This window comes from Mesoplodon densirostris, chromosome 7 (assembly GCF_025265405.1).
Source record: "Mesoplodon densirostris isolate mMesDen1 chromosome 7, mMesDen1 primary haplotype, whole genome shotgun sequence".
Classification (NCBI taxonomy): Eukaryota; Metazoa; Chordata; class Mammalia; order Artiodactyla; family Ziphiidae; genus Mesoplodon; species Mesoplodon densirostris.
Genome location: NC_082667.1, coordinates 73,477,176 through 73,490,719, shown reverse-complemented (window position 1 = coordinate 73,490,719; position 13,544 = coordinate 73,477,176). Strand labels below are relative to the sequence as shown.

Below are 13,544 nucleotides of genomic sequence, written 5' to 3'. Positions count from 1 at the left end.
CATCAAATGTTGTACATTGTATCTGGTGGGGAATGTTGATAATGGTAGAGGCTATGTATGAATGGGGGCAAGGGTTCTAAGGGAAACCTCTGTACCTTCTGCTTAATACTGCTGTGGCTAAAACTGCTCAAAAAATAAAGTCTACTAAAAAATGAAAAAGAATTGTAGAAGTGTGTCAGGCTACTTACTAATAAAAACAGTTGTATATTTTTCTGGATTTCATTTTAAGGTATTTGTTGGTTTCTTAAAATTGGTGATTTACTGTGATTTCTTTTTTCCCATTCTAAATAAATATTTCCTATTGTAACAAATTTAATATTTGTAATTTTGTACTGTTTCCCCTAAAAGGGGCTTCTGAAATTGCATAATTCAGGCCCCACAAAACCTGGGTCTGCCCCTGCACAAAAGGTGAAAAAATGTTTATAATTATTTGAGCCTAGGATCTAGTTGTATTTTATGTATTAACACACAGTATTTTTTGTCCTGTTTTAATATACCTTAAAAATTTCCATAAGTGCAATTGCTGTGTAAATTGGAACTTTATTTTGTTAGAAATTTTACCATCATCTGTTCATGATTTTGAGAAGCAGGGTCGCTGAGGAACCACACCCATGTCATTCTGCATTTGTAAATGTGGGGCTCACAGTAATTTGATGTGTATGTGCCAAAATCGGAGATCTTTGTTATATCTTCTAGTACAGTTGTGCCGGAGCATTTAAAACATTAAAATACATATTTTATTTAAAATTAATTTTATTTTTTCTTTCTGTAAGGGAATCATATTGGTATTATCGGAATTACATGTTGAGGTAAGTTATATCATCTATAAATTTCATTTCATTAAAGTGGTGTTCTAAAATTTTTGCTGTGGGGTTTGGTGGAGCGTTGGGTGTGATGTTGAGTGCCATCAAACTAAATAGAAGCAGGAACTGAAAACACAGGGAGTTGTAATACTGACGTTCTTCCTGGTGACTTTCGTCTTTTCCAGGATTCCGACCACACCTGGGAGAAAATGATGTCTTTAAGAATGGCAAGTGTGCCCAGAGGTCAGAGGTCCGATAGCTTCACGTCTGTACTACAGACATTGTCCTGTTCCGTGCCCGCACCCCCCGTCCCTTCCAATCAGACTAAGGGCTCTTGGAGAGATGGAATATCTGGTCCAGTGAGGGTGACAAATAACAATTATGAATATAACCGCTCTGCGGTCCTGGGTAGAGCGTCGGGCTGGCAGGGCCCCGGGCAGCAGGGGGCGCTGTGGCGGGAGCCGCGCCGTGCCCTCTTGGCGCCTGGAGGCCTCTCTCCTCCTCCGGCGGCTTCCGGAGCTGCTCTCGCGCGCCAGAGGAGGCCAAGTCATGGACCGTAATCCCTCTCCGCCGCCGCGGAGTCGGGACGGGGACGAGGAGGAGGAGGCGGCCGGGGGGGACTGCATAGGCAGCACGGTTTACAGCAAGCACTGGCTCTTCGGCGTCCTCAGCGGGCTCATCCAGGTGCGGAAACTCGCGCCTCGCGTGGGCTCCCTGTCCGTTCCCCCAGACCCCCACCCCACCTCTGGCAGCCCCCTACTGCTGGGGGAGCCGCCGTCCCCACAGCGACCCCCTCCCCAGGCCCCAGCGGTCAGGTCTCACCCTTTGTGTCCTCGCTGTCTCCCAGACTCTAAAACTGCCGGGCGCCACTCCCTGTGCCCCTCAACACAAAGGGAAGTGTAATGGCAGGGATGCTGGAATGCTTCTAATTAAAATGTTTTACTTTTGAAAATTTTCCAAAAATACGTGACCATGTAAATTCATTGCTAGGGTTTTTGCCCCTCATTCCCACTCGTTTCTGAAGCCCAGGTCCTAATTGATCTGTTTCGAGGACTTTCGTTGTAGTAGAATAAATGGTGATTTTGCAGTCAAACAGCCCTGTTGTCAACAGCGCGGCTTACCCAGCGTGACTTCGGGCAAGTCGCCTAACCGATTTCTTTCTCAGTTTCTATAAAGTGGGATAATATTTATATTATTGTATATAGAGTTATTGCGTAGATTATATAAGATTATAATAGCCATAGAGTGCTTACTATAGTGTTTGCCTCATAGGAGCCTCTCAGTAAATATGAACGTTCTTATGTTTCCCTAACTTTTTTCCTACTTCCAATCACTGTCCTCTCCACTCCACCTTCTACACAGCTGCGAGAATGATCTTAAAAAAAAAAAAAAAAAAAAAAAGCCATCTATGGGAACTCCTCAGAGTTACCTTTGCCTACAGGAGAAAAATACGTATTTCTTAGCTTGGAATCCAGGACTCTTTGCAACTTTTCCAGCTTCATCTGCCCATGACACACTAAACTGCTTACCATTCCGCACACATGCTAGGCCCTTTCTTAACTCTGAACTCTTGTACTTTCTTCTGTATGCTCTTCTCCCTTCTTCACATGACAAACTTCGATTACCCCTCAAAGATTTAGCTTCAGTATCACCTCCTAAGAGAAGCTTGGGGAAACTTCTCCCAGATGTAGGTCATTGGTCCATCATTTTTGTTCTCACGGCTCTTTGTCCACAATTCAGTTGGATCACTTAGCTTTTTCTGTTGTGGTTATCAGTTGATGTCTTTTCCCCACCGGATACTAAACTACTTGGAAGTAAGGGATTAAATCTTGTTTATCTTTGTATTTCTACCCAATGCCTAGCAACAGTGTTTACCCAAGGTACCCAAGGTACTAATTTCCTTTTTTTTTTGGCGGCACGGGGTGGCATGCGGGACCTTAGTTCCCCAACCAGGGAAGGAACCCGTGCCTGCTGCAGTGGAAACTCGGAGTCCTAACCACTGGACCACCAGGGAATTTCCCCCCCCCCCCTTTTTGTGTGACCTGTAAATGATTATGGGGTAATATTACTTGAGGAGTACTGTGGACAGCCCTTATTCATCTCCTTCCTTTGTGTTTCTGAAGATTGTTAGCCCTGAAAACTCCAAATCCAGCTCAGATGATGAGGAGCAGCAGATGGAGCTTGATGAAGAAATGGAGAATGAAATTTGCAGAGTGTGGGATATGTCAATGGATGAGGTATGGGGTTGGAAGTGGAACTGAAAAGACTGTTGGGTAAGGAGGTAGTGAATGGATTTTTTTTTTTTTTTTTTTTTAGGTTCAGTCCTTAAGTCTCTGGGGAAAAACTTTAATGTCTGTAGTCACTCCTATTCATGGTACAGGGATGAGGTCCCAGGAGCTGTAAATGCTCAACTTTTGTCTTTGAAGGCAGAAAATCTGAGTGTCATTAGATTTGGGCTATATAGATAGTTCTCATGAATGCTGGAACGCTTGTAGCCCAGGAAAGTTCTGATACTTATCTACCTAAAAAGAACACTGGCCTTATATTTGAGAGCAGGTTAGGAGTTTGGAGACCACTGAGGTACCACAATTAAACTAGAAGAAAGGGACAAGAAGGAATTACATGTATATATTGCAATTGTATATACATGTATATATTGCAATAATATTTTAACATTTGTATTGTACTCTGTAGCTTGAAAGCATTCTATCTGCTCTTCACAGTAACCCTGTGATACAGGTAGTATCCTTATTTTACAGGTAAGAAAAGAGGCAGAAAAAGAGGTTGACTTACATAATCTCTCATTTTATTACTTGGACTTTTGCAGTAGATTTCTGATGAAAATCCTTGTGTTAGTCTCTTTCACCTCCCTCTGTCCTCCACATTGCTACCCAAGTTATCTTTTTCCTAAAACACAGATTTACTTGTATTAAAATTCTCTCTTAAAATTTGTCAATGGCTACTCATTGTCTTCAGCCATTTTGTAAAACAGCTTTATGAGATATTATTGACACAAAAAACCTGCATATATTTTGAGGTATAATTGAAGTATAAAAACCGCACATATTTAAAGTGTACAATTAGAAAAATTTTAATGTATGTATTGGCGCATGAAACCATCACCATAATTAAGACAGGGAGCATGTCTGTCAGCCCCAGAAAGTTTCTTTATGCCCCTTAAGGCTGATACCGGTATCTTACCCCTCCCTGCTTCTACCCTCTCCAGGCAACTACTGATGGGCCTTCTGTCACTTCAGAGTAGTTCGCATTGTCTAGAGTTTTGTATAAATGGGATTGCATTCTTTTTTCGGATGAGTCTGGCTCTTTCATTCAGCATCGGTATTTTAGGTTCATCCATGTTGTTGTGTATATCTATAGTTTATTATTATTTATTTATCTATTTATTTATGTATTTTTTTGGTACGCGGGCCTCTCACTGTTGTGGCCTCTCCCGTTGCGGAGCACAGGCTCCGGACGTGCAGGCTCAGCGGCATTGGCTCACGGGCCCAGCCGCTCCGCGGCATGTGGGATCTTCCTGGACCGGGGCACGAACCCGCGTCCCCTGCATCGGCAGGCGGACTCTCAATCACTGTGCCACCAGGGAAGCCCTATAGTTTATTATTTTTTATTGCTGAATGGTATTCCATTATATGTGTATACCATGATTGATTCTTTGATGGATATTTGAGTTGTTTACAGTTTATTACAAGTAAAGCTTCTGTGAATGTCTGTGTATAAGTATGTATAGATAGATGTTTTCCTTTCCCTTGGGTGAGTACCTAGACTAGTGTGGCTGGATTATATGGTAGGTGTATGTTTAACTTATAAAGAAAAGATCAAATTATTTTCCAAAGTGTTTTTTACACTTCACGTTGCCACCAGCAGTGTATGAGGTACAGTCCAGTTCCAATTTCTTCTCATCCTTACCAACACTTGGTATGGTTAGTCTTTAATTTCAGCCATTCTAATAAATGTGTTTTGATTCTCACTGTAATTATGATTTAGGTTTCCCTAATTACAAATAATGGTGAGCATATTTTCATGTGCTTATTTGCAATCTGTGTATTTTCTTCAGTGCAAGGGGCTGTTTAAATCTTTTGCCCACTTTTTAATTGTGTTGTTTTTTTTTTCTGTAAGTTTTATGATTTTAGGTTTTACTTATAGGTCTGTGATCCATTTTGACTTAATTTTTGTGTTTGATGCAAGGTATGAACTGAATTTCACTTTTTTTTTCCTACGGATAACCAGTTCTAGTTAGTGTGTTTAAAAGACTATTCTTTCTCCACTGAATTGCCTTTGCACTTTGTCAAAAATCAGTTATCCATACATATACACATGAGTCTATTTCTGGACTCTGTTCTGTTCCATTGATCTATTTGTATCTTTTTGCCAATACCACATTGTTTTGATTACTGTAGCTTTGTAATAAATCTTGAAATTAGGTAGTGTTAATCTCCAACTCTGTTCTTTTTCAAAGTTGTTTTGGTTGTCCTATGTCCTTTTTATTTCCAAATTAATTTTAGAATCAATTTGTCAATTTCTACAAAAAGCCTTCTAGGATTTTGCTTGAGATTGAGTTCAATTTATTGATCATTTAGGAAAAGAACTGATAAATTAAAATAATGAGTCTTTTGACCCATGAACAAGTTCTATTGCTCCATTTGTTTAGGTCTTCTCTAATTTCTTCAAAGTTATGTAGTTTTTAGTATTTAGGTCTTTCACATCTTTTGTCAGTATTTCATATTTTGGGGAGCTATTGTAAATAGTATTTTTAAAAAATTTCAGTATATAGATATACATTGATAGTATATAGGTAGTATATAGATATACAATTGATTTTATAGACCTTGGTCTGTCTTGGTTAATGTTCCATGTTCACTTAAAAAGAACGTGTGTGCTCCTGCTGCTGGTGGGAGTGTCCTGTAAATGTCAATTTGATCAAGTTGGTTGAGAGTATTGTTCATCTTCTCTCTACTTTTTCTACAGTTATTAAGAAGCTATGGTTTTAAAACATTTTTTAAAAGAAACAACCTGTTTTTCAAATGAAATCTTAGTGTGAAATCCTCAAATATCAAATAGGTAAACTAGAGCTGCTGTTTGAATGAGATTGTCCGTGGAGGCAGGGTCATGCTCTTGGCCTCCTCTTTGTCCTCTTATGGTAGCTCTTGAAGCACCTCTAGAGAACTGAGCTGCCCACTGATTGACTGGCATAAATTCCCTCCAATGAGACTACATCTCACACATTGCCTGCCACTCAGTGCTTCAGCAGGACCAGAGACTTCCAGATGCTTCCTGCATTTTCATGTACTCATGCTCTGTTCATGCCACTCTGCATGGAATGTCCTCCACCTGCAAGATCTTTCCCACCTTTTATGGCCCACCTCAAATGTCACCTCCCCTGTGATGCCTCCCCAGACACTCCAGGCAGGATTCCTCTCTTTTCTGTGCTCTCATGGAACCTGTTCATTCTATTACAAAACACTTATCCTGTTATTCAGTGATTATTTTGAACCTGTGTCCTCTGATGGATTTAAGCTCCTCCTCTTAAAAGCTTAGTGTCACTTCTTCAGAGATACTTTCTCTGATATATCTAGAGTAGCCCCCCTAGTCTTCATTTCTGGCACACACCATCTTGTTTATCTCCTTTGAGGCACTTAGGATTTATGTAGTTTAGTTGTTTATACGTTTATTGTTTGTTCATCCCTCTAGAATGAAAACTCCACTGAGACTTTATCTATCTTATTCACTGATGTGTCCCCAGAGCCTGAAACAGTGCTTATTACTCAGGTTTTTCAGTAAATGTTTTATGAAGAGGTAATCAATGGATGAATACCTGACGGTTACTATGGTGTGCTGGTTAAGGGTGTGGACTTGATCAGACTCATCTGGGTTCAAATTCCGGCTCTGTTCTCCTACTGATTGTACAGTCTTGGGCAGGTTGCTTAACCTTTTAAAACTGCAGTGTAATGGGGTTAATAATAATTACTTCATAGGGTTGTTTGAGAATTAAGTGAGATAGCATGCAAACCACTTCACTGGGCCTGGCATTTAATACTTGTTCAATAAATGTTAATTGCCATTATTGTTATTATTGGCATTGGTATTATTAGGCTACCTAATTATTGATGTTATTCCTGCTACTCCAGGAATTATTTAACTATCATTAAATAAATAAATCGCTGCATGCTACAAAGAGCTGCCCACATGACAGACAGCTTGGTCACTTAGAGTGGAGAGCATCTGCTGCTTTGACTTTCAATTTGGAGTATGTCTTTGAAATATTCTCTCTGACCATGATCTCTTAATAAGTGCAATATATCTCTTCCAGTCAACAGTCATGCAGGTTACCCCAATTTCAGCTGCTCTGAAGGATTACTCCCTCTCTCTTTGAGAGCCCTTCGAAGGGCATTTTTCACATGAGACATATAGCCTGTGTTCTAAGTTAAGGTATTGCAAATACACACCTCAAGTTTGGTGAAAATATGAGGCAATAGACAGCCAGAAACTTAATTTTATCTAAATATTTTACAGTGCAAATCTCCACAGTTAATTGATTTAGTTTTGGGGCCCACATTTCTAGCGAGATTGGGCCACATGTCCACTCCAGGTTCATTCACCTGTGTGGTGTGTCCCTTTAGGGACTGGGGACCGGGCAAACTCTCTAGGAGGATGTGACGCTGTCACAGTTACATTGTGATCAGAATTTTTTTCTGTTGAGGATTTTGAAAACAAAAGTTCTGGTTTTGGACATAACCCAATAGGAGTTTTTAATCTGTTTTCTCTATCAAGTTTTAAGCTCTTAGAAGACAGAAATTATGACTTTTACTTTTTTCCCTTATCCTGTCTTCTAGCATGATACCTGGTAATCAGCAAATGTGCTTGAATGAGTTAAAGAGAATTCCTGGTGGGTAGAAAGATCATTAAGGTAAATACGTACAAGGCAGTAAAAGGAGGACAGTCCTTTGGAATATCACAATTAGTTCAGATTTGTTTATGGAATTGTTCCATTGCCTCGAGACCATATACCACAGCACTAACATTACTTTTGTCTATTGACACAATTCCTAACCTTGTGGGGTTTTTTTCCTTGTGCTTAAAAGGAGGTATATATGGAATTATTTTTTTTTATGGTTGCCTGAGCTATGGTGTTGAAGGAGGAATATTCAGCATCCAAGTTAATAATCATTTTTATTTTCAGGATGTGGCTTTGTTTCTCCAAGAATTTAATGCTCCTGACATATTTATGGGAGTATTGGCCAAATCCAAATGTCCTCGATTAAGGGTAAGTATGTGCATTTCTAAAGCTGCCTCTTTGGAGCAATAACAGCAGATAGTGCTGGATAGTCTTTCATTTTTCTCACTTTAATGTTCTGAATGGCTACAAATGAGTCTGCAGATGTTTATTGAACATTACCAGGTACTAAGTAGTATGCTATTTAAAATTATTACCGTCATAGAATTTTAGATTTGGGCTGGCCAGGGAGATCAATACTTTAATTTAACAGCTATGGACGCTAGATAGTCCTAATCATCATTATGCCACTAATATGTGGCTGAACAGGGAACAGTGCCCGGACCACTCATTTCTCAGTTTATTGCTTTTTTTTTTTCTTAAGTCATAAAATCCTCTATTGCTTAAACTCAGCCTATTGCTCAAGACTCTCCACAATCTGAATCCAATTCGTCTTTCTAGCATAAAATATACCCTCCAGATAGTCTTCTAATTTAGCATGGCCTGTCTACTCCTCACCTCAGGAGCTTACTGTGATCGTTGCCATCTCCGTACCTTCCTTTGTATGCCTTCCATCCCCTCTCAATATTCACATCTATTTTCCCAAGATGGTAGTTTACTTCCAAGCCTTCCCAAATAAGTAAACTCTCAGTGGCCAGTGATGATAGTGAATGCACCAAAACAATTCTGTACTTCTCATTAAGTCTTCTGTGCTTTGGTGCCATTTAGGTTTGCCATCTGCTAGGTATATCGTGAGCGATTAGCAAATATTTATTAAGTAATTGTAATCATGAATAACTGCTATTTACTTAGTATTTCATTTTACTACTCTATGAGGTAAGCACTTATCTCTACTTTGTAAGTAAACGAACGAAGTCTCAGGTTGAGAAATTTGTCCGGGGTCATACAACTAGGGAAGAATGGAGCTGGGATTTGAGCCTAGCCTGCCTGACTTCAGTGTAACCACTGTACTGTATTGTCTCTCTTTTTTTGAAATCATGAGGTGAAGAATTCTGTAGTATATTTTTACAAATTGAATGTTGAATTAAAATTTTATTTAAGTACAATGCTCCACCTGAGTTGGGGCCTCATGAACCAATGAACCACTTTTTCCTTGAGTTGTTATGTTAATATAAAGATTTGACAGTTATATGATTTTCTCCTGGAGTTTTCTGACTTAGGTACACTGACTCACGATTAGTACTTTAAAAAAAATAAACTAATTTTAAGAAAATAAGAACTGTTCCTTTCAGGAGTTAGTCCTATCATTATATATGTCTGTGAACCATAGCCTGTCTATGACAGCGATTCTCAGCCATGGCCACAAGTTAGAATCACCTAGGATGTGGGCTTTCCAACTTCAGTATGTCCCAGAATCACTGATTACTGAGTCCACCCCCAGAGTTTCTGATCCGGTAGTTTGGGGTAGGATTGAGGAGTTCTAACAAGTTTGCAGTGATGTTAGTCAGGTTTTGACCAGCACCAAGGCCCAAATTTTGAGAAGCTTTGCCCTAGGGAACTTTTATAAATCCCAAGTCAGGCCGTTCTCAGATCAGTTGAAATAGTCTCTCCAAGTGTGGGACTCCAGGCAGCTTTTAAAGTCCCCCCAGGTTATTTCAGTGAGTAGCTGAGACTAAAAAACTTGATCTTTGATTGGAAGTTCAATTATTCCCTCTTTAGTTTTTCGGGGAAATGTATGTGTATCTTTTCTGGCCCTGTTCTCTTTTACTCTTTTCCCAACACTTGACCACCCACATGTTATTGAAACTCTTTACTCCTGTAGCTTTGGTGCGACCTCACTCTCCTGGTCTCTAACCCCTCCAGTCACTTCTCTGTTGCTTTTTTTGACTTTTTATTGATACTTTCTTCCTATGCTGAGTGTGGACTCCTTTTAAGGTGTAGACTCAGATCCCTTTTCCTCTTTATATTCACTTCCTTGGTGAGTTCATCCACTCTTTACACCTTTGGGAGTAAATCTTCCCTGTGGGATCAAAGCTACGACCTCCCTTCTGACTTCAGGTGCTGTATCTCTAACTTTCTTCAGGCATTCTTTAGTTGCATGTTGCATGTTCCAATCCAAAAGTCCATATGTCCTAACTCAGTGTTTGTCGCACTTATCCAATCATATAAATCATATGATGTGCTTGGTAAACAACTTCCCGGACCGTACCCTGGAGATTCTGATTCAGTAGCTCTGAGATGGGACTTGGAAAATGGTATTTTTAACACACTCCCTGAGTGATTTTTGTGTTCGAGCAAGTTTGGAAACACTGTCCTAACTGAACTCGTTGTGTTCTTTCCTATGCTTTCTTTTCCAATTTTTTTGTCAATGGAACCAATCTCTTCTACTGGAGAAATGAAACAACTTGAAACCTAGGAGTTATGTTCAACTGCTTTCTCCCTTTACTCCCATCAAATTATTCTGCTTTCACCTGGAGTCTTTCTCAGCTTCATTCCTTTCCATGCCTGCCATCACCACCCTCATCTTCCTTCACTTGATTTCAGAGATGCAGTGTGATACGGTGAAATGCTCAGGCTCTGGAGCTGTGTTATTTCCTAGTTGGAGATCTTCAGCAAGTTGTTTAACTTCTCTGTGATTTGGTTTCCTCATCTGAAAAATGGGGACAATAATGGTACATACCTCGTAAATTATTGTATGAAATGTTACGTGGAAAGTGCTTAGGGTAGTGCCTGGGTGTAGTAAGTGCTAAATAAACATTAGCTGTTACTACTGAGGTTATGAACTTCTTTTAAAGCTTTTTCACTATCATTTTGCTTCCAGAATAATCTACCTAAAATAACATTGCAGTATGTTGACCCCTTCCTTGAGGACCTTCATGTCTCCAAATAACCTACTAAATTAAGTAGGCATTTAGGGCCCTTATCCTGATCCTTTTTACCTGCTGTATTTATCTCATGCTCTCCTCCCACTGTGTGCTACTAATAACTGTGTACTGATACAGGCAGCTTTCTGTATTAGCCTTTGTCCACTCTACATTAGTCCCTTCCTGCCTTTGCTGATACTTTCCCCCGTGTTTGAATGTCTGTCTTCTTGTTTGTGTATCTAAATCCTACCAATCATTTATGACTCAGTTCATCCGTAAGATTTCTTATTCCATAACTCCTGCCTGCCTTGGATCTTTCTTTTTCTTATGTCTTTCATCTTCTCTCAAACACTACTGGAAACTTGTCAAATTAGGGTGCAGGCAATGTACTTCTGTGTGCTGCCTCTCCTTCTTTTCTCTCCCCAAACTTGGCTCAGTGAAAGTTTTTTTTTTTTTCAAGTTGTTATTTTTGTATATGTGTCTTTTACCTCAGAGCGACTGTGACCTGTGAAATTTGATTTGGCAGGAAATCTGTGTGGGAATTTTAGGTAATATGGCCTGTTTCCAGGAGATATGTGTGTCCATCAGCAGTGATAAAAATCTTGGGTAAGTTTTATTACATAATAATTATGTTTTTAAAAAATAGGTTCATATTTCATATCCCTAAGGAAATCCTAATACATAGGACAGATAGGGAAACATTATGAAATGAAGTACTTCCTTTCTCCTGATGAGCAGTCTCCAGGAACTTCATTGTGTGTTGATGATGGCTGGGGACTTGCGCACTATTTATGGACATGATTCAGGATCTAGGCCTGTTTTCTGTATTGGTTGCAGAGGGGCCTGAATCGTCAGCAGGTGGTAAGCCACATGGGATAAGAACCAGTGGGGCAGAGCTTGGAGATGGAGGCACCTGACCAGAGTCCAAAACAGTTTAGGCTCAGAGCTAGAGTCTGGAAAAACTAGACTTGTTGACCAGTGTCACCCTGACACTGGTCAACAAGTCAGTTCTGACTTAGATGGTGGTGATGGGGGACTTGCCAACAGGCTAGAGGATACAGCGTGGCCCCTGTGATTCAAACGCTCTCATACTTCTGCTTGGAGGCCAGTTCTCTTCTACATGTAGGAAGTTTTGGGCAGAGGATTTCTAATGGTGGAAACCCCGGTGGTTATTTTAAGAGGTCTGAGAACACCCTGGAATTACATGCTACATTTTATGAGTATATTCATTTTCTAGGCAGAGGGTTTATGGCTGTTAATCAGAATCTCAAAGAAATTTGTGCCCACAATAGGTTAAGAAAACTCTTCTAGGCGGTTATTTTCAACAAGGGCTGTAGGGTTTAACACAGGATTCAAGTACCTGGGGCTCCAAAATAGAGGTTATTACCTCTTCTAGGTGTGAAAGGACTTTAAGATCCTAGTTTAAAGTATTTATTCTTCCATAACTTATAATCATTCATGCAATAAATGACTCAGGATTATGTTTGGTCTCTAGTGATCCCTATTAAAAATCTGTGAGTAATATTGACAAATTTTATGAACTTAATTAAATGCATATCTTAAAATTAATATGAAACAGTATACATTGCTGATGAGATATAAATTTGCTCAACCACTTTGGAACAGTTGGGCATTACCTAGTCATATTAGAAGGTACACATATGCTATGACCCAGTGATGCCACTCATAGGTATATGGTAAGAGAAACCGTTCACACATATATCAGTATACTCATATAAAAAGTATTATAAGACTATTGCTTGAAAGCCCAAAATTGGAATCAACCCAAATGTTCATCAGCAGTAGGCTGGAAAAATAAATGGTGTTATATTCATACAATGAAATGTTCTGCAGCAATGAATCTGCAGCTACTGGAACAAGATGGGTAGATCTTAAAGACATGGTGTTGGGCCAAAGAACTCAGACTCAAAAGAATACATACAATATAATTTCTTTCATACAAAGTTCAAAACCAAAATATATAAAATGAACTATAGAGTAAACCAAGAAAATGATTGCTGGATAAGTCTGGATAGTAGTCATTTCTAGGTGGGAAAGAGAATTGTGATTTGTAAGGGACACACAAGGGCTACAGAGATGCAGCTCTGTTCTTTTTCTTGCTTTATAATTATTCACTAAGTATAGATTTGTATCTTACAGGTTTTTATGTATATATGCTATATTTCACAATTAAAATGTTTAAAAAGTTAAATAAAAACTTAGTTATTTAAGTTTTTATAGATAAAAGTTAAGGATGAGGTCCAGATTTTATGGCTTTGATATTTGAAATGAGAGAAGTGAGGCATATTGGGTTAATTTTTTTGTTTTTGTAGCCAGGTATTATTGTACTGTTTGTGTGATTCAGACCCTCCTACTCTGCTGGAAACAAGCAGGTATGCTTTCTTCTTTTTATGGATTCTATATACTTACCCCTAAGGGAAACTAGGAAAATAGAGTTGCTCTTTCACTCTTGAGTTTCCTTTACTGTTTTTGAAAGATAGATACTAAGCTCACGTTTATCACGTAGGTTGTTACTTACTTGCCTTTCCCAGACAGAAGTGGCCATTGTCTGGGTTGAAAGAATCCGAGAACATCCAGCTATTTATGATAGCATATGCTTCATCATGTCAAGTTCAACAAATGGTAAGTCACCATGTAATGTAGAAAAAAATATTTTTTAAATTA

At 39.2% G+C, this 13,544-nt stretch overlaps 1 protein-coding gene across 8 annotated transcripts in view; it reads left to right on the top strand.

Annotated features, from left to right (window-relative positions):
* Nucleotides 1-1,303: 1,303 nt before the first annotated feature.
* The window catches only part of SAAL1 (serum amyloid A like 1), a 43,532-nt gene continuing 31,291 nt past the window's right edge, over nucleotides 1,304-13,544 (top strand). For 7 of the 8 annotated variants that reach the window (XR_009533045.1, XM_060105371.1, XM_060105373.1 and 4 more), the window contains exons 1-6: nucleotides 1,304-1,487; nucleotides 2,927-3,040; nucleotides 8,002-8,085; nucleotides 11,386-11,465; nucleotides 13,193-13,252; nucleotides 13,387-13,502. Coding sequence is in view for 7 of the 8 variants with exons in the window: in XM_060105371.1 (XP_059961354.1) it covers nucleotides 1,353-1,487; nucleotides 2,927-3,040; nucleotides 8,002-8,085; nucleotides 11,386-11,465; nucleotides 13,193-13,252; nucleotides 13,387-13,502 (589 nt within the window). In the remaining variant the exon portion in view is untranslated. The remainder of the gene's footprint in view (nucleotides 1,488-2,926; nucleotides 3,041-8,001; nucleotides 8,086-11,385; nucleotides 11,466-13,192; nucleotides 13,253-13,386; nucleotides 13,503-13,544) is intronic. The other variant, XM_060105372.1, reaches the window with a different exon arrangement.